General features: G+C 37.7%; 1 protein-coding gene across 1 annotated transcript in view; it reads right to left on the bottom strand.

Annotated features, from left to right (window-relative positions):
• The window catches only part of dok4 (docking protein 4), a 52,282-nt gene that overhangs the window by 4,658 nt on the left and 23,712 nt on the right, over nt 1–23,912 (bottom strand). Inside the window, exons 2-8 of the mRNA XM_065267666.2 lie at nt 13,338–13,616; nt 3,753–3,860; nt 2,971–3,085; nt 2,737–2,856; nt 2,002–2,191; nt 1,192–1,330; nt 31–148 (exon numbers count right to left, since the gene is read on the bottom strand). Of these exons, the coding sequence (XP_065123738.1) occupies nt 31–148; nt 1,192–1,330; nt 2,002–2,191; nt 2,737–2,856; nt 2,971–3,085; nt 3,753–3,860; nt 13,338–13,403 (856 nt within the window). The 5' untranslated portion in view covers nt 13,404–13,616. The remainder of the gene's footprint in view (nt 1–30; nt 149–1,191; nt 1,331–2,001; nt 2,192–2,736; nt 2,857–2,970; nt 3,086–3,752; nt 3,861–13,337; nt 13,617–23,912) is intronic.

The following is a 23,912-nucleotide window of genomic DNA, read 5'->3' as shown; positions in this document are numbered from 1 at the left end:
TAAGATTCAGATTTCCGGTAACTGTCTCACCGTTGGCAGAATCCATGCCAGCCTGTGATCCGGTGATGTGGTGCCAAAAAGCACTTCGCGGTAAGATTGCAGTGGGGGTGCAGGGGTAGGACGTTCCCTCTGTACCCTTAGAGAGGAGCTGATAAGAGTGATGATGAGAAACAGAATGCATTTACTTTTAAATGGCGTTATTAATCAGTGAATATTAGCATGATTTCCAATGTTCAAATGTTAAATAATTCAAATTGGTTTATTTTTACCGTAAGTGCCTTAGCAAGATAATGCACAAACATTAATATTAAAATAAAGGAAAACATTACCGTTTATCAATATTTTATTATGTTCTTACCTCAACTTAGAAGAATAAATGCATACCTATCTTTTTTGTACAGCGCCTCATGAATGTGTTAGCATTTAGCCTAGCCCCATTCATTCCTTAGGATCCAAACAGGGATGAATCAGGAAGCCACCAAACACTTCCATGTTTTCCCTATTTAAAAACTGTTACATGAGTAGTTACACCAGTAAGTATGGTGGCATAAAATAAAACGTGCATTTTTTAAAAGCAGATAAAAAAACGCTCAAACTTCCGTCAATATTACTACTCATGTATTTAAATAGGGAAAACATGGAAGTGTTTGGTGGCTTCTAAATTCATCCCTGTTTGGATCCTAAGGAATGAATGGGTCCAGGTTAAATGCTAACACATTCACAATGCACTGTACAAAGATTAAGTGCATGCATAGAATAAAGATAGTTATGTATTTATTTGTCTAAGTTGAGGTAAGAACATAGTAAAATATTGAAAAACAGTGGTGTTTTCCTTTAAAGGGATAGTTCACCCAAACCCGAAAATTTTGTCATAATTTACTTACCCTTATGTTGTTCTAAACCTATGAGTTTTTTATTTTATTTTGTTAAACATGGACAAAGATATTTTGTTCATAGACAGTGGTACCCATTGACTTCCATAGTATTTGTTTTCCCTACTATGGACGTCAATGGGTACTTGTGTGCTTACCATCATTTATCGAAAAAAATCTCTGTTTGTGTTCAGCAGAATAAAGAAACTCATACAGGTTTCAAACAGTGAATGATGACAGAATTTTCATTTTTTTGGGAAAACTATTCCTTTAATGAAAAATGCTGTCTGTGTGCACTAGATATCTATGCTTCGTTTACCTTGCTGTTTTTTTCCATTTCCATGAGGACTCTCTTGTGCTGCTCAGCTATAGCTAAAGTGGAAGAATGAACCCTTTGGTAGATCTGCTCTCCTTCTCGTGTCTGAAAAGTATACAGGCCTTCACCACTGTCACACATCCTAAAAAACAAGCACCATTTATATCAATTACACACACAAAACTATATTTTGAACTGATGTACTGCTAAAACAGAACCCATACACATACACTTGTATTTTTTTAATCATCCTACATAAATAACATTCTGTGTAAATATAATCTTGATGTATTTAATATTGACTGAGAAAAGCCATTTCAAAGATCAAGTTTAAATCAATGAGTGCAAATGTGATGCTTCTAATCTCATAATAAGATCACGAGACTTCAGCCTGAATTTCACAGAGTGGGCCACATATTACTTAAAATTTTATAATGAGTAACATCACTGTGACACCTCTAGAACCACTTTGTGTGTTTCAGTATGAAAGCCACTAGGAGGCAGTGTTATATCAGACTTTAATCTCTGTAAGATAAAGGTCTCATGTTCTCTCTCAAAGGGCATCCAGCTGGTGAAGCTTCTTTTATTATTTGATCAAAGCACTGAGATAGATAAGAGCACTTAATTTGTCAGTGAATTTACTCAACAAATCTTTTTAAGAGGCCCACCGTTCAATGACTGTCAACATTTCTTCTGTTTATATAAGTTACATCCTGCATTCAGACTGACCACAGAGTGAACTGAAATACTCATCACAATCTCACATTTCTGTGAACTGTCAGACTTGCTTTACAGTTATGATATGTGCTTTACCTGCCCGCCTCAAAAGTGAAACGTGTAGCATCCCGCCCGTAACGTCGCAACGAGCATAGTGGCCAGGTTACTAGCTTGGTCCGAGGGTTGTGAATATCCCACAGGTAGATGTTTTCGTGTGTGATCTGCATCATACACTCCCCATAGATGTCAAGATTGGGGCAGGGGAGCAGGAATACGTTAAAGCGCTCTGTAGGAAAACACAACGGACATCTAAGAGTTATATAGAGATATATGTATATATATATATAGCATAATCATCAAAAAAATATATTTTTAAAATAAAATTTTATTAGTTATTTCTAAATATACATTTTAATGCGTTTTTGTAATATTTGTCCTGACATATGTAACAACAGCTTTTTTTTATAAATAATCTTTGACCCAATCTGTAAAAATGTATGTAAAAATAATATTATACTAAACTAGATGATTATATTTTATTCCAAATTTTTTGTGAATATATTTATTTTTCATTTAAAAAAAACAACAATTGACACAGACCGGTTACCCCACATTGACATTTTTGCAATTATCCCCCAAATATTCTTTCAATAAAATAAAACCTGAAATGTTAGACATGGTCCTCAAAAAAGAAAAGGTATGAAAGTAATCTGCAAATTTATTTTGAAATTTTAACCCTTTTACATTTAATTGAACCATACGGACACAAAATCATTAACGCCACGTCATTGACCCAGGTAAGCGAAAGTCCCAGGGACTTCAGACTCTTACCTGTGTGTTCACATTGAACTCCAGCTGCCAGAAGGTCCGGTTCTCCAAGACTGATGTCGTTCAAACGCATCCCCAGGCACTCAATAGACAAGGTTTTGAACCACTCTTCGGCCTCCAGCTCTGGTGTCAAGATTACAAATGAATGAATATGTTCCATAACATTGAGAGCAGCACATTATCAATTTATAAGTAAGAATCGAAAAAAGTAAATCTTTAGTATGAGAAAGAAAATACCTGATTCACAAGTGAACGTTCGAGAAGTGTCATCTGTGAAGACAATGGCCACTGCTTGCCGCTTGGTGTCGCGTGGCAACCGCGTCACGTTCTTTACGTTGCTAATTTCTGTTACCTGTGAAACAAAGTGAAACAAAATCCTGACCGAGCACAGTCATTTAGACTAAACTCACGAACAACTAGAAATGCATCATTCGTAAAAGCTCTTGTATTCTCTTAATCATCTCATTCATCTCTCATTTTGGTTGTGAGAGTCGCAGGGTGCAGTAAAGCAAGGCAAATGAGACTGATAAACAGACCAAAAATGGGGAAATGTGAGTCAGCAAAATACCATGGTAATATGGAAGTTGATGCATCAGGGGCGTAGTTCTAACCCAATAAAACAAGCAATTACAACTCTCAATACTTACAGCATATACAGTGTTTAATTACCCCCCCAAATAATAAATCTATGCCCTTGCATTACCTGGATCCTTTTATTTAACATTATTCAGTTTATCAGTGCTTGACAGAAGTTCCTTGACATTTTGGGTTTTTGGTGTGTGTCATTATAAAGTTCGATGCGAGGACTTTTTGGTCCTTGATTTGACTCACAATTCACCCCTTCACAACCCCCCAACACTGCTCGTCTGGTTTCTGTGATCTTTTCCTCCAGTTCTGAATGCCCTCCATAAGGCTGTTAGTATAATTGAACAACTGAAGTGTCACTTGAATACCTCTTGTGACATTTTCAGGGCTCAGATTAGAATTCGGCTGAACTGTTGCAGTGAGAAGAAGTTTACCTTAGGACAAGCTCTGATGTAGGCAGACTTCTCATCAGGGTATTTCTCCAGTCGGCGAGGACCTTTACTGGACGACTTCTTAAACACCAGCCAGCAGCGTCGATAAATCTGAAATATATAACCAGATCCCATGTAGTTATACAGCTACTGTAAATGTAATATATATACTACTAAGAACACATCACTAAGACTGGCCACACGTAAATATTTTAAGCATGATTTGCACCCTCAGTAAATGAAAGGGGGTGCGACCCTTGTATTTTTTACCGCAGCCAATTTATTGTAAAAAACCTTTGTGTGTGTGGTGTAATTGCAATTATTTTGCTGCTCCCGGTCGTGTTGAAGCCTCCCTGATCCCAAATCGTAAATATCAAATAAATTTAGGACTCTTGATCGGACTGCCTCCGACATGACAGCTCCCATAGCCAATGAGAGCTTTAAGCTTTAACCGGATGTTGCGTGCTTTTATAGCTGAAACAAGACACCCACAAACATGACAAACAAGAAAGACGAGTATTGAGGAAGAATATTCACTTGTACAACTATGGCAACAACTACCATTTATTTTTCTCAAGTCACATTTGATCTCGCATTTCTGTGAGATCTCACGTCGCTTTGAAAGCGCTACTACAGTCATCACGTGTGTGGTCTCAAAGGGGCGAAAAATTACAAAGTGAAAGTTACAAAGGGGACTATTTTCGGGCACTGCGTAATATCATTGCGCCTCCTGCAGCCATGTTACAGCAGCAAAGTCCTTGATTATTACGCCGGAATGAGAGTATAGTTCCTAGACATATCTGCCTAGAAAATCACAACTTTTAATTTTCTGTCAGTCTTAGTACACGATGTAACTACAGAAGAGTCAAGTTTTAAATAGGAAAAATATCGAAACTCTTTGGTTATTTTTTAGCGCAATGCTTATGGCCTAATCAGATTCAATGGATTGTGCTAAGCTATGCTAAAAGTGGTACAGCCAAACCCGGATAGCTCGGCTGAATGGATTCCAAAACAGTAAAAATGAAATGTTTAACTCTTAGGGGAGCAACTTAGGGGAGCTGGAAAATAAGCATATTTAAAAAAAAAAGTGGAGTGTCCCTTTAAAGATAGTTTAAGACGTAAAAATCATCCCAGGCCTTAGCTGATCAAATGTGAAATCTGCTCTTAACAAAATCTTCTTTTCAACCTACACCAGTTGTGATCTGGGTTCAACTTTCGGTAAAAACAAACTCTTCCTCTCTGAACCTTCCTCCCATGAAAAGCTATTTTTCTGTTTATACCTCTGATGTCCTTCAACAACCAAACCTACAGTTGCCACGGTAACCTCCATCCGTTTAGGCTAGCGCTCCAACCAGCCCAAGGCCAATCGTGCTCACTGTTATCACAGGTCTTCTCTTACAGCTAGATCACCTCAATCTGCTAGAAATCAAACTTCTTACGCAATAGTATTTCTATTTTATCTTTTCAACAACCATTTTGACCTTTTTCTGAACAGTCTGATGTATAGGCTTTACAGAATCACCAGTTTGCCAATTAAACCAAATGAAAACTGCAAGATTTATGCATAAAAAATATCAAACAGACATAGTGGAAAACTATTAAAACAACAGTTTCTGTGTTTAAATTAAACCCTTTAAGCAAGTCTAAATTTAAAAAGGCAACTTCCTGACTGTGTCCACTTAAACCTTTTTGGGATCTTCTAAATCAAGTCAGGTCTCTGATCAAGCTAAACCATTAACAATCTTCTGTTTGTCCCTCCAATACAAACAAAAAATACAGGAAATATGTACAATGTTTTTTTTTATTTTCAGGACTAAATGTCTTCTGGTGAGTAAGAGAATAAGATATTAGGCTTTAAAGGGACATTTCACCCATTTGCATTAATCTTTGTAAAGTTAGAACCCCAGTCATGTTTTTGAATGGTCATGCATCATTCCCTCTGTTTCCCCTGAGACAGGAGAAATACAGATTTCAGTGTTGCACTTCCTTCTTTCAATGATTTAAAAATCATCATTTTGCATTATTGAAAGAAGGAAGTCTTATATCTTTGTAGAGGTGGTGAGACTACAAACACTCCTTTTCTCTGTCAAATAGGCACCAAATTCTAAATTTATGTTACATTTCAACTACAAATATGATCCAATTTTAATAAATATTAATGTTTCCACGGGTGAAATTCTCCTTTAAGGCATATATCTAACATAGGTTGTGTTTACACACTGATCAAATTTTAAATGTTTAGTGCTGTAAGTCATACACAGTCATAACATTAACTGCATTAACTAGCATGAGTGTCACGCACGTATATTGACTTACATGGTGCCATAAGAAGGATTGGAAATAAGCAAGGCAGATAAAAAATGTGTTTCTTACTATCCTCAAGGACTACTGAATTGCTAAAAAGTGTGACTTTGTTGTAAGAAGCCACGGATCGTTGCAGAAGCCAAATATTCAAAAGAAAATGATTTAATCCCTTCATACCTGATTTTTAAGTGTGCCTTATTTAGATCGGTTGATCATCATTTTAATTGGTTTGAACCACAAAACACATCACGTCCATTTCAGAGGGGTCTGAAGGGGTTAAACCCCAGCCTCCATTCATGCTCAAAACAATCATAGAATCAAATGATTATGTAAGTCGCATTCAGAATTCATCGAGTTAAAATGTCTAAGAGGACAAAGTGATAAAAGTGTTTAAATCTTAGGCTTAAGAAGATAAAACCATCCATTAAGAGGATAACAGTTTCACGCAACTGTATGAATTAATGAAATGTCCGATTTCCTGCCAAGATGAATGAAAGTGAACTGTATGTGTCAACTAAGCTGACCTTATTATAATTGCCATTTTAATGTTTGGACTATTCCTAATAATGTGGAGAAACAGAAAAAAGCTGCATGCTGTTTTTTATTCACAAGAGGTAAAAAGTTTATCCCTTGTTTGCATCATATTGTCCCCTGAGGATCACTAATCCTCTGTAAACAGACTGTTGAACAGCTTCAGCAGTGTGTGTGTGTGCGCGCGCGTGTGTGTCTGTGTGTCAGTCATGCCTTTTCTCAATACTGATACCGTAGGCAACTTTACACAAACACAGATAAACAGACACACAGAAATACTATCTATCACTAATACTATCATACGCAATGTCACTAATTCAGACTAACCTACAGTACAGAAACTAGGTTAAAATACCAATTTTTCTAGAAGGTATTCAGTTACTATAAAAAGGCAATGTTTTTAAGGGTAAATGACTCTAGTAAATTATTGCACTCAATGTTCTGATGTGCGGATATCTTCATATCGACATGTACGTTATATTAAAACATATGCTGTTTCCCTAATTTCCTCCCTGGAGAATGAACTGTCATGGTATGTCAAGGCAAATGGCTTACAGATATGCTGAAATAATGCTTGGAGGAATCCACAGCACTTATCGAAAGTACTTACTGCAGATCAATATACAGTAACAGAGGAGATGAGGGGAACAATAACTGCTTAGGGATGCACACAAGGAGAATAAAAAAGAAACAAAGAGGCAAAATATGCAAATTAATTGTGCCATAAGGCTATAATGATGAGTCTGTCTGGCCTATTAATTCATTTTTGTCATCCATTCAATTTCAGTCTCATCTCCTCTTCCTTTTAAATCTCCAAAACTCAGCTTGAGATCTGGGGATGGGCAGCGTAATAGTGTAGCACTATTAAAACAACAGTTTCTGTGTTTAAATTAAACCGATTCCCTTCAGGCAAGTCTAAATTTAAAACGCCAACTTCCTGACTGTGTCCACTGAAACCTTTTGGGGATCTTCAAAACTGATGCAGGTCTCTGATCAAGCTAAACCATAAACAATTTTATGTTTGTCCCTCAGTGACACCATGGTATCAATGTCTGTACATCCTCTTTAATCAACCCCCCCCCACTCAATTAAAAGTCTGGGGTAGTGTCATCATAGCGATGCGTGGTGTTGGGTTGCAAATGTGCTCAACAGAGCTGGCAATGGCTGAAGAGCAATTAGGGTGAATCCAGCATGGCAGCGGGGCCGTCGGTACAGGGCTGCTGGAAACCGAGCAGAATGTTAAACAGCGCTCTGATTGGAGCTCTTGGTCTTTAAGTGGACCGCAGAGAAACATGGGAAGAAAGTGAGGGAGGGATAGAGGAGCATGCAGTTTGACTAATTAGCATCCCTAGAGGAGCGTGGGGATCCTGGCGAGGGAGGTGAAAGAGAGAACGTGAGGAGGAAGAGGGCTGGAAAGACAGTGGTCTGGAACAGTATGAGGAGATGCTTGACAGCCACGCTCATGAGGGGCATGAGCTTTGGCAGAGAAAGCAGGTGGCAGGGTCCAGTGCTCATGAGTAATTAAATGATTTTGTGTGCAGTTGATGCAAATTTGGTGAAATGTGTCACAAAACAGATATTTTTTCTTTTTATAATGAATAGGGGTTAATGCACTATGTACTTTGGTTTAATGCAAAGAAAGGTGCGGTAGCAGTCCATCAGTGATGGAGAATGGAGTGATTTCATATTGTGTTGAGCTTAAATGCTTTGCAAAAAATTACACCATACAGCGCTGCCAAAGATTGTATTTATAAAAGAAAACCTTTAATTTGACACATGTGTGCTTAAAGGGATAGTTCGGCCAAAAACGATATTAAACCCATGATTTACTCACCCCCAAGCTGTCCGAGTTGCATATGTCCATCGTTTTTCAGACAAACACATTTTCGGATATTTTAGAAAATATTTTAGATCTTTCTGTTCATTAAATGTAATGTCACGGGGTCCAGCAATAGTCCACGACCTTCAAGTCCAAAAAAGTGCGTCCATCCTTCACAAATTAAATCCAAACGGCTCCAGGATGATAAACAAAGGTCTTCTGTGGGTAATCCGTGCGGTGTTGTTGTAGAAATATCCATATTTAAAATGTTATTAACGTTATAAACTACCTTCCGGTAGCGCCGCCATCTTAGACTCAGGAGAGAGTATTAGCGTAGTGTACGCACTTTTCTTAGTGACGTATGACAAATTCGGAGGGCGGGGGCACAGAGCAGCAGCAGAGAAACTCTGTACGCTGCGTAAGCTCTCATCCTGAATGCGGATCACTCCAAGATGGCGGCGCTACCGGAAGGTAGTTTATAACGTTAATAACATTTTAAATATGGATATTTCTACAACAACACCGCACGGATTACCCACAGAAGACCTTTGTTTATCATCCTGGAGCCGTTTGGATTTAATTTGTGAAGGATGGACGCACTTTTTTGGACTTGAAGGTCATGGACTAATGCTGGACCCCGTAACATTACATTTAATGAACAGAAAGATCTAAAATATTTTCTAAAATATCCGAAAATGTGTTTGTCTGAAAAACGATGGACATATGCAACTCGGACAGCTTGGGGGTGAGTAAATCATGGGTTTAATATCGTTTTTGGCCGAACTATCCCTTTAAAACCATCCAGACATTTGCATATGAATGTGTCAGAAATGTGCCTGTGTTTGTGAAATCCAGACTAAGGTCTTAATCTAATTTTGAGATTAGGGGCATCAAAGTTTGACATGGCCTTACTCAGTCAATATTAAAGATATTAAAGTTATATCTTCACTTATACCACGGGTCTGTTGAATGCTGTATTCTGATTGGCTGAGAAATGTTCCGTGGGTATGCATTAATTTCTGATAACCGCACACCTAACTTGTCAAATGTCTTAAAAACAGGCACCAGAGCAATGTTTGTGGTAACCGTGGTATAAGGAGAATAATTGACTCCGGTCCTTTGAATTATTTGAAAATAATGCACACCCGCGGTGTAACGGCACTCCGCTTCGCGTCATGCCGCATTGCACCTTGGGTGTGCATTATTTTCTTATAATCCAATGGACCGTCATCAATTATTCCTTATATAATGTTCTTTACATTTTGAAAAAACACTGAACATTTACCTTAACAAACAAGCCAATGTTTTAAAGGGGACATTTCAAAAGACTTTTTTAAGATGTCAAACAAATCTTCAATGTGCCTAGAGTACGTATGTGAAGTTTTAGCTCAAAATACCATCTAGATAATTTATTATAACATGTTAAAATTGACACTTTGTAGGCATGAGCAAAAAATGTTGCCATTTTTGGGTGTGTCCTTTTAAATGCATATGAGCTGATCTCTGCACTAAATGGCAGTGCTGTGGTTGGATAGTGCAGGATAAGGGGAGGTATTATCCCCTTCTGACATCATAAGGGCAGCCAAATTTCAATGACCTATTTTGTCAAGTGCTTGCAGAGAATGGTTTACCAAAACTAAGTTACTGGGTTGATCTTTTTCACATTTTCTAGGTTGATACAAGCACAAAAAGTCTGATTTTCATGATATGTCCCCTTTAATAATCCAGATCATCAGGAACACCTGGCTGGTCAAAGCCTTACAGCAACTCTGGTGGTAGACAGATTTAGTATAATAGAAATGCTGTAATTTTGGGAGCTTTTGTCTATGAGAATGAGAGAAGAATACAATCCTTCCTCCAATCATTGGCGAGTATTTCATTAGAATAGGACAGAGCTATAGACAGGAATAAAGGCAGGAATATGGCTTTGTCACGGCTCAGACAGAAATGCAAATGCCGCCACGCACTCTGTGCTGCTGCCAAATCAGAGCTGAAGCAGCAGCTCGGATGTAAATAGTATTAGCTGTGCATAAGCAGGGATTTACGACATTATGCTTGCATTACGTGCACAAGCATAACATTAAATAGACAAAAGGAAATTGACTTACAATTAGGAAAGCCATTTGTTAAACAAGAAGGTCAGAATGGTGCCTGTTTTGAATCAAAAAGCAAAGATGTGTCCTTGCATAAAGGAAATATAAGATGAGAGTGAGAGGTAGAAGAAAAACCAAATCAGATTAAGTGATAGCAAAAAAGAAAAAAAAGCTAAACCCAAACTCTTCTTAGGTATAATTTAGCACTGCATTCCCCAGAGGACCATGTGTCACAACCTCACTGCTGCCACACTAACCACAATCCTGCTGACTACATAATTCAGCTATCGACCGTATGCATTCGCTCGAGTCGAGAGGAACTCAGAAAAGTCACAAGACATGGCTACACGCCGGCTCCAGATTGATTTCATGAGAGCACTAGTTTAAAGACACATGTTCTTAATCAGAAATGCATATGTGGATCAGAAAAACATGTAATGTAAAGTGACTGGAATGCAAATAAACGACAATGACACAATGAAAACATGATTTTTCCAAAGGCATCGTAAAAAAAATTGGGACAGCAGTTACGGACAAGATGCTCACAGACCCAGTGAGGCTGAAGAGGAACATTGTAAAACTGTAATGAGGTCTCTGTGCTACAGATGAGGTTAAATAATCTTTCATAGTCTGTACCATTATATTCTCAACAAACCTCTTCCTAAAAAACTTGCTCAGTCACTATGGTGGAGTTTTTATTGTTGTTTATATGTCTATGTGGTGTTTTTAATTTTTGCTTTAAGACAAACGTGCAAATTCATAATTCAACTCTATTGCTGAGTATTTTATACATTTTAGAAATCAATTACTGTTGATTGAATTGCTGAAAGTTACTGTCACACGAAAAACTTTTACGTATGCTATTACGTTGCTCAAATTTGAGTTATAAAGGGGACATATCATGAAAATCTGACTTTTCCATGTTTAAGTGCTATTATTGGGTCCCCAGAGCTTCTATCAACCTATAAAAGGTGAAAAAGATCAACCCAATAACTAAGTTTTGGTAAACCATTCTCTGCAAGCATTTGAAAAAATAGGTCATTGAAATTTGGCTCCCCTTGTGATGTCAGAAGGGGTTAATACCACCTCTAAAGGGCGATTTATAGTCGTGCGTAGGTCCTACGCCGTAGGTACAGCATAGGCTATCCGTAGCCTGTGCGTAGCTCTGCGTAGCCTGACGCGCACCTCACAAAATTTCTTACAGTGCGTCGGCTCTACGCGGGCCGCAAGCGCTGTGATTGGTCCACCAGAACCCCTCCCGTCAGGTAAAAAAAAACTGTGTCATAGGCATTTCCGTTTGAGACGGTGAAAACAAAGATGAGCCAAGTTGAGGAGTGATTTAACTCAAACTGCACCATAAGTCGCTGTTTATTTACTTCCATCATTGCTGGTCTTCTCAAATTATACACAACAAGTTGCTATTTCTTCTTCGTGGGTTAACTTCCTTAGCTTCCTCTTCTGTGACGACTTCTGCTGCTACTGTGGTTACACGCGTGATTACTGCCAACCAGCGGTTTCGCGTGTGTTTGCACGTCGACGCGGACGGCGACGCAAAAGTATAAATGAAAACCGACGCGGAACCTACGCCGTAGGACCTACGCACGTCTATAAATCGCCCTTTAATCTGCACTATCCAACCACGGCACTACCATTAAGTGCAGAAATCAGCTCATTTGCATGTTAAAGGACACACCCAAAAACGGCACATTTTTGCTCACACCTACAAAGTGGCAATTTTAACGTGCTGTATTAAATTATCTCTATAATATACTGAGCCAAAACTTCACATATGTACTCTGGGGACACCAAAGATTTATTTTGGCATCTTAAAAAAGTCTTGTGAAATGTCCTCTTTAAGTAATAAAATTATCTGTTACACAAGGAAAAATTCTCTTATGAATTGAAGCAATATGTTGTGCAAGATGTCAAATCTGACTTCAATGAAGTGATAACCCACAAGAGGATTAGTTAAAATTTTCATACTTCATTTAAGCAAATGTGACCAAGTCTGTGAAATCCTGGCAAAAGTATCTGGAGCATCAAAGTTTTCCTCATTGATTTCACTTAAATTTGAATCTTTGACATGGCAATCACAGTCTCAGTCAAAATTAAAGAAATAAATGTGATATTTTCACTGAATGATCTTTACATTAGTGATGCACCGATGTATCGGCCGCCTATATTTATCGGCCGATTTTTGATGAATTTGAAACCATCGGCATATCGGCAATAGCACTAGAAAAACAATCGGTATCGGCCTATTAATTAACTGCATAAAGAAACCCATTATATGTAAAAAAAAAACGAGTTAATGTTGTTAATAAAATAAATGCTGAATAGCAAAAACCACCTTTGAAGGTTGTCATGCTGTCTTATTATATTTGTTTTAGCTTCATTTGTGTCTCTCTTATTATGTTGTTCAGTTGAATGTTAATTAGATCAAATCCATGTTCAGTAAAAATTATTTGATGCAGAAATAAACTAGCAAATAGACCAACTGTATAGTATTGTATACAAGTGTTTAATATCGGTATCGGCCAGAAGTTGTTGGTTTAAATCGGTATCGGCCCAAAAAAATCCTATCGGTGCATCCCTACTTTACATGTATTATAATTTTATGTAAATCACAAAAATGATGGTTTTCACAGTCAGGTTCACAAATGCTAACTTAAATACTGATATATAAAGTTTGCTTTGTGTAACTAAAGTCTTAATAAGATGTGTGTAAACCAACAGAAGGTCAAGCCCACATCAACAGCATTGTAATATCCTAATTAAACGGCGTAAGAAGCACCAGCAAACTTTGAAACACATTTACCCATGCTGCTCTTTTCTACTCACCCCCAGTTTTCTGCTCCGCATGCGGACATAGCCCTGCTTGACAATGTCATTGAAGTTGGAGGCCATCTCTGAGGAACTTGGGAACTTCTCGAAAGAATAGAGGTTAGCATCCAGCCCCTCTGTGTCCCCCCTCAGCCAATCCAACCGACCACTTCTTCCTTATTTGGCTTCCTTGATCTCTTTTGCTCTGAAAACTTTTAGGAGTTTCTCGCTCAGAAGATCACGTAGATCTTCAGATCCGCTTTACCAGCAGGGTGCCTCCTCACTCCTGCATGATCGCTAAGAGAAAAAGAGAAAAGTGGTACATGAATTATTCATTTAAGAGAATGGTGGTTGCTTGTGCATGCAACATTATCATAGATTATTCATTGAAGTGCCAGACACACTCATTTGGTGATGGAAATCTGCCCACCTTTCCAAAGGAATGCACTTCTTTTTGTACTAAAACATTTCATTGCTAGACTATTAAGAAAGTAAGAGCAAACATGAAAATTGTATTATGATATGACATACTGCTTCAAATGGCACAATGGCCTAATTTAAAAATAAACTCTGCTAACGTTACTTCTGCACCAAATAGCACAACCCTTTGGCAGAGATATTACTGTTGCAGACTTTAAACTAGTTAGTTTGGACTGGTATAGTAAGTGTTAGCATATAGAAACACCTTTTTGCATGACCCATCTTGTAACCTTACACAAACCCTCAAATTATAAAGAAAAAAAAGAAAGAAAAAAGAACTACAAGCTTATTACGGCTGTGTATCGGCAAGAATCTCGCTATATACGTATCACGATACAGTGCTTGCAATGCAATATGCTGCGATACTGTACATTGCGATGTTGTAAATCGAGTCCGTATAGTGGGATATTTCCTATTTTAGGAATAAAACCGGATATAATTGTTGTTATTAAGAACACACACCCATATGCAAACCTTAGCAATATTATTTGTGGCTTGCCCCTATGCTAGTTCTTCCTGTCACTTTTTAAGTTTAAAGATGCTATCTAGTGGTCGGGATGGAAACTCCAAATGAAACAACTGCCATGAATCTTGGAATGGAATACCCCCCCCCCATGTATCTATATTTTCCTACACCCCTACGGCTTATTATAAGTAATAGAGGCACAGTATATAGAAAGCAGTTTATAAAACGGCTCGTTCTGGTTCTTCATTCTGATTGGTTGAAACGCGTTCTAAGACGCGATAAAATATATATGAAAATAAACACCACAGTCTTAAATCATATAAAAAATTTTCTACATTTGCACAATTATGGCGATATCCAGATAAATGTCAATAAATATTGTTGAGTCATTTCATCAATAAAGAGAAAACGTTCTCCGAGTTGTTTTTGTCTTCAATTGATATTTCAGCTATTATCCACTAGATGGCGATCTTACCCAACTTAAACACTGACGCATTCACTCGACACAACAGCGTTGTGGTGGATTTAGCGTGATGTATAAGTTTTGATGACTCTGAATCTGATCTCTTACAAAAGTTCTTCACAAAAATTGAATTATCTCCGCTTTTAGCTGAAAAGTTGAGAGATGATAACTGATAAGAGAACAAATGAAGGTAGGATGAAACATTTTGTTGTTGTTGTTGTTTGAAAGCGGATGGTCTGTTCTTTCATTTGAAATTTTATGTTTATTTAAAGAAGATAATTTTTCTGTAAGGCATTAAACTAATACTGGGTGGCAACTTAAAAAGCATATTTGATCATCACTTCAACAGTTGCATGATATAAATGTTAATGTATATTTTAGATGAATGTTGATTTATAAAAATAAACACCACAGTCTTTAATCATATTTTCATTGTGTCTTTGCTGCGTCTGTGTTGCTTGAGAATTGCGCTCTGTTTCAGTCACACTTGATTCTGAGGAACTACTTTGTTTGGCGAAAGACTAATATTTGTACTAATATAATTACAACTTATTTGTGTTTCATTTTGTGAAACCCTGCTATGCATATGAAGTAACAGTTTTATAAACGCAATAAACCCCGCGAAGTAGTGGGGTTACAGTTCATTTTATAACAGATAAGGGGGTTTTAGGCCCTTAGCAGTTATAAAATGAACTGGTAAGCCACTGCTTCTTGGGGCTTATTGCTTTAGTAAAGCACACAGGTTGAACATGAAAAGTTTTTCATTCCTCCTTAGCAAAACCAAGCATATTCATAACATCCCTCTGAGCTCCGGCCCTCAGGCCAACGAACTGGGAGATGGTTATAAGTAGCTAACTATTGCCATCATCAGCATACTCTGGCACAATACCCCAATGCTGCACATTTCCCCTAGAAGAGAGCCGGAGTTAAAAATTCTCGACTGCAGTGGAACACAGACATTAAACTTTAACAAGGAGCTCATTAGCCAGGACAGAGTCAGGCTAATCGTTGTCGGCGCTGTTGGTTTTAAAAAGTGTCTCGCTCGGGGAAGGAGGGGCCGTTTGTTCCAGCAGAGGATCAGTGAATCATAATGCCATTATTATGTGCTCTCATGACCTAGCTTCAAAAGCCCTTGTCAGAAGAGTGAATAGAGAAATAAAGATAAAAGGCAGATGAAAGATAGTTACGGAAGGATATGAGGTATTGACATTGAGAGGACCTCAATGGTGATTTAAAGGAACAGTATAATGAGAATCGAAAATCAAAACAGCTTGAAAATGAAGTTTGAATGAAGTCAGCTGTGCTTCTTCGTAGAGCACTGAAACACTTTCGAATCCTTTAGATGCTGCGAGAAGAGGTGAAAAGGAAAAACACAAGTCGTCCTTCGTGATTATGTAGTTTTAAATCTTCGCTGGATTCACATTTCTCACCTTTATTGCCAGCATATTGCAGGAACCAGACATTCAAATATGTTCTCTCTTGGCAGGCTTTCTTAGCAAAGACTTTAATGAATCAATGTGTATGTAGTGTCACGATTACTGTTGTTCAGCAGGAGGTAATAGATACAAATCAAGTGCAAAGTTGAAGCTCAAAAGCACCAATTCAACATAAGAGCCGCTAAGAGCCTGTTGCTGTGTAAAGCATCGTGAAGAGTATGAAGCAATATGCCATATTGTTAAAGCAATACTTCACCCAAACAGGAAAATACTCTTAGAATTTACTCATCCTCAGTTCATCCCAGATGTATATGACTTCTCTTTGTCAGTTAAACACAAACACATTGGGCTCTATGATCTTACACCCGGCACAATGCGCGACGCAAGTGTCTTTTGCTAGTTTCCACCCTGCGCAATGATCATTTTCACATTTAGCGCCACGTTGTTTAAATAGGAAATACATTTGCGCCCATTTTTGCGCCCATGGGCGTTCAAATGTAAAAATGAGGTGTGTTCAGGCGGATTGTTGGCGCATTGCTATTTTGAGGCAACTAAAATGGCAATATGTTTTTTGTTATTTAAAGAGCGCGTTAGTAAAATTCGCCTATAAATGGAACGACAACGCGGGTTTGCTTATCACATACATGAATGTGCAGCAGCAAAAAAACGCTTTTAAATATAAAAGAATAAAGGATTGAGTGTAAAAGATTATTATTGAGTCTCTTGAACATAAATGAGGACTAATTATGAGACGTTAAAAGGCACAAAGAGCTGCTTCACCTAGCCTGGTAAGTAAATAAATGCTTAATGCACATCCGGACAGACCTTCGCTGATGGCCTCTGACCCCGACCATAAACATCTCTCTTTTTTCACAAAACGCAGAAAGCCGTTGCAAAAGCAAAACTTTTCCAAATGCGTCCTGCTTTAAAAATGGCCACTGTGGTAGATGAAAAATAGACAAGATGCCCTTTTTGGATATTAATCATCTGGACTGTTCGCATGCTTTTTGATAAGGTAATGTTGCGTGAATATCTGATAATGTAAAGGTACTTGACAATCTCGGCTGTCATGGCTGACAATTTGGTCCCTCTAGACAAACTTCGGATTACCTCAAGCGATGTGCGGAGTAAAACATTCTTGAAATTGTAACTTAGATTTAGTTTAATTGCTAAACTTAAAGTGAACTTAATGAATTTGAATGACGTACAAGGGTTGTTTGACCACCCGCAAAATGGAAAACAATGGGACAAAACAAGGTGATGATTTTCGAGTTTCAAATGGCCAGTATTTTGTTATTCTTGAACCCATAGACATATTCTTAGTGTCATTGTAAAGTTTTTTTTTCCAGCTTTTTCTATCTGAACAACTAGTTTTAGCATTTAAACATGTTTACAATTCTTGTCACATACCTACAATGTATGAATCCTGGTTCTGTTGTTGATCTGTCGCTGCTGTTTGCACGTTCAAATTATATGAAATGTTTTGTTTTTACCACATTTAACTGTCAACTGTATTTTTACTCAATGACAATTTATTTAATATTAAAATCTTATAAGTTAATGGTTAATGTTTGGTTAATAAGCTGCTGTTGTCGGTCGGAAAAATTAACTGATATTAACATCCCTACTTGCAATAAAACATATATGACAACTAAATGCGAAACATGTGAGAAACAATGAGAATCAACATTATCGTTGAGCCGACATTTCTGAACTTAGCACACGCTCTCTATAATTTTGTATATGTATAATATAAATTTGATCCTATGAGGAGACGTATGGAGAGCTCAGATGCAAAAGCAGATAAACGCCCCCAAAATTATCATATTATTATCAAATACGTCCGCTTCAGATCCCCTTAATCCCAGCCTCAGACTATTCAAAAATACCTGTTTGTTGGCAGAATACAATAAGATTCTGATGAAAAATGCTCAAAAAAATGTCAGACGCACTTAGAGGGTTTTGCATCTTTGCTCTTCATATATTAACCCACTAGGCTCATTTAGAGTAGTAAGAATAAATTGTAGAAATTGAGATTCATCTGAAAGCTGAATACATAAGCTTTATGTGTTACCATTGATGTATGGTTTGTTAGGATAAGACAATATTTGGTATATTTGAAAATCTGAAATCTGAGATTACAAAAAATCCAAATACTGAATAAATAAATTTTTTATATATTTACGGTAAAAAAATTTACTAAATATCTCATGAAACATGATCTTTACTGAATATCCTAATGATCTTTGGCATAAAAATAGATAATTTTGATGTATTATTGGCTATTACTACAAATATGCCAGTGTGACATAAGACGTTTTGTGGTCCAAGGTCACATTTGATCTACTAGAGATTCACTATGTGACCTCCACATAAGAATAAAACATGAAGACATTAAAATAATCCATTTGTCTTCAACTTAATGAAAAAAAGTCATACATCTGTGATGGCATGAGGTTAAGTCCAATTTAAAAGAATTTTCATATTTGTGTAAGGTACTCCTTTAAGCTAAGGTCTGTGTAAAGGCCTGAATATGTTTCCAGAGATTCTTTTTTAATTAAGATGAGTTTGAAGAGGTGTCTTTTACAGCTGTGCCAAAACCCAGACAGCAAGTAGGCAGCTATAACTGTGTTAAGGGGATTTATTCCAAGTTTTGAAAGAACTTGAGATCTCTTCTATCTTGGCAATCTTGGTAATCATTTCTATCTCAACACTGCCAAGAAATGAGCTGTGAGGCCTGTCATTGCCTGAGCTGAGGTGTCTCTGCACTTGTTTTTTTTTTGTTTTTTTGCAGGAGAAACAGTGGTGATTCAGGAATCCAGGTGTGAACAAGACTCGGATAATGAATACTGACACCAGAATACACCACCCAGTCCCCCGCAGCACTAGCGACAAACAGCTTGTTAAGACGCAGGTGACACTGAACGTGGGAGGGGAAATGGAAGAGGAACATCTGTTTTCACGGTTAAGTGTGGGTATTGACAGAGAGCACAGATCATGCTGCAGACAGAGTCGTCTGTTGAAAGTCAGCTAATGATAGGCCTGCAATGCTTCGTCGCCATGTCTTTATAATCCCTGCGAGCGAGCGCCGGGTCACACCACATGGTTGGGTTCTCATTTTGAAGTTTTTTTATTTCATAAAAGCATCAAATTTCTTTTTGAGGAACATAATATCGCGCTGTGATGGATTGATTGATACGTCTTGTATGTTGCTGTGGGAACAACAGCTTGTACTACAAAGCACACACGATTCTGTGTAGTTTGGATAAGGAAATAAATCCCTGACAGATGAAAATGCGCCTTTAGTGATGATAACTTCAAGGTGATAACTGTATAACAATACAAATGATACAATTACATAATCTCAGTCTATTGTTGCAAAAATAAGTGTGAGATAAAAGCGGTATTGAACAAGAAAGGGAATTATTCATAACAAAGATCTTTTGAAAATATACAAAAGGATATAAAAATTTAAACGCTTTCACACATTTCTTTTATATTGATTTAAATAGTGATCATAAGAGTGCCAAAAACAACAATGAGAGGCATTTACAGTTAGAAAAATTTTGTTGTTATTTATGACATTGACATAAGATGAAATATATTACAAATTTAACCTGCTTACTTAGTCCTAACTGCTATGATACTGGCATAACACTGTTATGAAGCAATTGAATATATCTATTCCATGTGAATCTGAGTTTTATAAAATATTTATTTACATTTACAGCACAAGAAATAAATAAATACGATTGCAACCAGCAACTACAACAAAATGCAACATGACATTTTGTTGCTCTGCTTCTATTTCTGCAAAGTAACACAAGGTAAATGTTCAGTTAGTGTAAACACAGACAAATTACTTTGAAACTCCAAGCAATAACCTAAATAAACAAGACTTCATACTAAGTCTTTATTGATATAAGATTTACATATTCTTAGTGATTAAAACAGCTGCCAAAGCAGCATTCACCCTGGCCAAGCAGTTGTTTGTCTGATACATTTAAAATTACGAAAGTGACCCAGGGGTATAACAATCATAATCCCGCCCATTTTTAGGGAGATCATATTACTTTTTGAAAGTCCATGCCCAAACACACTGGGCAACCTCAAAATGAATACCATTGGCAGCTATGGCCAGAGCGGGAGTAAAGAGAGGAGCAGATGCAGCTCAATTGGTTGAGAAAAAAAATCATGGTTTCAATCCTCAGGAAACATACATACTGATGTATACTTTGTAATGCACTAGACGCTTTGGATAAAAGTGACAGACAAATGCTTAAATGTAAAAAATGTCATTCATCATGTCTTTCAAGGCAACAAAACAACCCACATACACATTCAGCAAAAAGCCACCATAGTAATGATCCCTGTTTCTCAGTAAAGGTGCGTGATGTACATTAAAGGTGCAGACAGTGCTGTGCCTGCAGCCGTCATTACACTAAGCATTATACTACGGGCCTGTTAAATGCTTTATTCTGATTGGCTGAGAAATGTTCCATGGGTGTTGATTAATTTTCTGTAAACTGCACACCTAACCTATCAAATGTCTTAATAATAGGCACCAGAGCGATGTTAACCGTGGTATAAGTGGAATAATTGACTCTGGTCCTTATAATTTTGGAAATAATGCACACCGGCTTCCGCATTACCACCTTGGGTGTGCATTATTTACGAATAATTCAACGGCCTGTCATCAATTTTTCCTTATATAAAAGAAACTGTGCCTGATGAAAGACCTGACTGGTTGAAACATTACTGTTTTGTATCAATCTTTTTGGAAACAAAATAGTCTATTTTCCTGGCTTTAGCACAAATCGAAAATGAACAATAATATTTTTTCGCATGATGCTATCTCATAATATCCCACCCTGAGAAGACCTCCCATTCTCAACAGGTTCTGCTGAAAAGGCACATTATCTGAAGGTATTAACACAGTATGAAGTTTGTCAGAGGGCCAAAAAGACATATTTTGCACTTTTCTCCTTCCTGAAGGCCGGCAGCTGCCTAGAACACCTGAGGAAACCAGCAGCTGCACCAGCATGCGTGCGTGAATGGAGAAAGAGGACGACACAGAGAGGACCAATGAAAGCAAACCACACACATACAGGCACAATGTATTATGATCAAATCTGCCATCTCCAAATCTCCTGTTATGAAAGTGCATCCAAGCAGTAAGACCTCTACATATGTCGTGGAGTGCATTTTATTTCGGATATATTTGTAATGATGTGTATTAAAATGTACAGCATGTTGCTTGCTTATTTTACGCAAGAGGTGAACCTTGTAAGTGTACATGTCATACTAACAACACACATCACTGTGCTTCCAACCTCAGCTCGAGAGCTGTAGATCTCCACATTCATCAAGTTTAATACTTTATCATGCTTTCATCACTCAAAAAAAATACGTTTGTTATTAACATTTTGTCATATTTTACAGGAGGATGATTTTTCAGTATAAAAATAATAAATGTAACGAAACAGTTCCTAATCAATACTACATTCAATACAATGAGTGCCTTTACATGCACAGAATAAGCGGATAACTATCAAAAATCTGCTTATTATAGAATAATGTTTTCATGCATTACCATGCAAATCAATAAACTGGCTTTGCAGAAAACTGCATTTACATGGGATTTGAAGATTTGTCAGGTTTCTTGCAGGCAGTGGTGGCAGTACCATATATATGTACAGTATTAGTGTTGTGCCGATAGACGATAGTATCGTGTATCGACGATCGTCCGACATATCGCCAATGGCAGGCTTTCATGGCGATAGTCATGACGATAGTTGGCGAATGGTTGTTATTATTATCATCATCATAGTTTTGCATGAGGGTTTGTGCTTCACTTTACGCTAAGAGCTTGTAGAGAGAGATTTCCTTCTTGCACGCAGATGGACTTAATGCGCGCGTCTCGGACTCGTTCTAGCACCTAAATCCAGCGCGTGGATGAGCAGCTACGCTTCCCTCTGTCTCACATGCACGCGCTCTCGCATCTGTCCGAAGTCTAAACATAAACTAAAGTAGTAATCCTTATGTATTTGTGCGGTTTAATGCGTTTCATGAGAGCTGAGGCAAACTATTCCTTTTGTTTAAAATATAACCTGCTGCATATTGGCGCCACTCTCGCGTACGTGCAGAGAGCTGCGCTCTGTCTGAACTTGAAGTCCGATAGTAATCCTGTTTATGATATGCTTTTCAAGGAGTTTTAGCAATACATCCCTCGTGTTTAAAATATGATCGTGTTCCGCTGGACCAGTGTGTTTAAAAAGGCACCTCTGAGAGCACCACTGCTTGACACGTGTAACCTTCTGCAACAGCACTAAACAAATGCATTTAATAATTTTTATGTGCGCTGCGTGTGTCTGCGCAGGTGCATGTTTTTACAGTCATTAAATAATCGTGTTAAAAAATCAGGATTATGATTTTTCCCATAATTGAGCAGCCCTATCTCTGACATTTCCTTGCACTAGAGAGGTTGTTAGCGCGCAGAGGGTTAAAACCAGCGCGTGTCCTGTTCTCGCTCTCTGGCACGCAAAGAGCGTCTGGCTTTAATGACGCGCTCAGATTAATGCCATTAGTTTTAAGAAAGATGCATTCATGACGGTGTTGCTCTTGATCTTTTTTCCACCAATCAAGTCTTGTCATAAATGAACAAATAAATAAATGAGTAAACTACTGCCCCGCCCCCCGATACTATCGTGTATCGCCGATCTCACAGGCTGACAATAGGACGATCTCAAAATGGGGCATATCGCCCAACACTATACAGTATAGTACATATAGTCGTTCAAAAAGCAGACAGGAAATCTGTCTTTAAGCTATACTGTTGTACCTGTTCTCATGACTGCAGAACCTTTAAATGTAACATGAGCTTTCATTTTCGCAGTTTGTCTACCAACTGCTTGAGTCGAGAGCAGATTTTTATGTGTTACTTTGCACGCACTTCTGTGTGTGACGTTTATCTTTTACACGCGGAGACATGTGCACATGGACAAAATTGCGAGAAAGATGGTTAAAGACCAACTATCCTCCGATTCACAATTTTAAATTGGTGTGTAAGTGTGTATTAGGACACGTTAACGAAATGCAAAAGGTACAAACCCCAAAGTAAATGATACACAAACACACGGATTGTAGGCAACAGTTTACTTCCTGGGATTGGTGACGTAGACAAGACCGACATTATCATAATTCCTCCCGCTTCGGACTAACAGCCTTTAAGTTAAGTCCCGTTAGCATTGCATTATGAGCAAATCTTTCAAACATGGTAAATAGCATTACATTTCCAGCTGACATCAGAGGTATTCAGGCCAATCACAACATACAGATTAGCAGGACAATTAGGGACACAGAAATTTTCACTCAGTTTATTAGTTTATTAAGCATAATCGGCATAAGACTGTGCATGTAAACGCACTCAATGTTCCAGCTATAAAGCTCCATATTGCTATGCAGCATTCAATGTTATAACATAGTTATAACACATTTTTTATTCCAAATTCTTTTTGTTGATGTTTAATAAAGGCATAAAGCTCTCAAGACATCATCCCTAGTGTTAATATGGTCACTGTGCAATGTGGCAATGCCCAAAAGCCATGTCTATATTCACAATAAAGCATGGTCTTTTGTACCCACTTTTTCATTAAAAATATAAATCATAGAAACAATAATTAGAAAAAGAGGAATGGGGAAATGTGCCAGTTACACTTTCATTTTTGTTTGTTTTTACCTTCATTAAA

The sequence above is a fragment of the Paramisgurnus dabryanus genome, chromosome 2, assembly GCF_030506205.2.
Source record: "Paramisgurnus dabryanus chromosome 2, PD_genome_1.1, whole genome shotgun sequence".
Taxonomy (NCBI): Eukaryota; Metazoa; Chordata; class Actinopteri; order Cypriniformes; family Cobitidae; genus Paramisgurnus; species Paramisgurnus dabryanus.
This window is presented reverse-complemented; position numbering and strand designations above follow the sequence as displayed.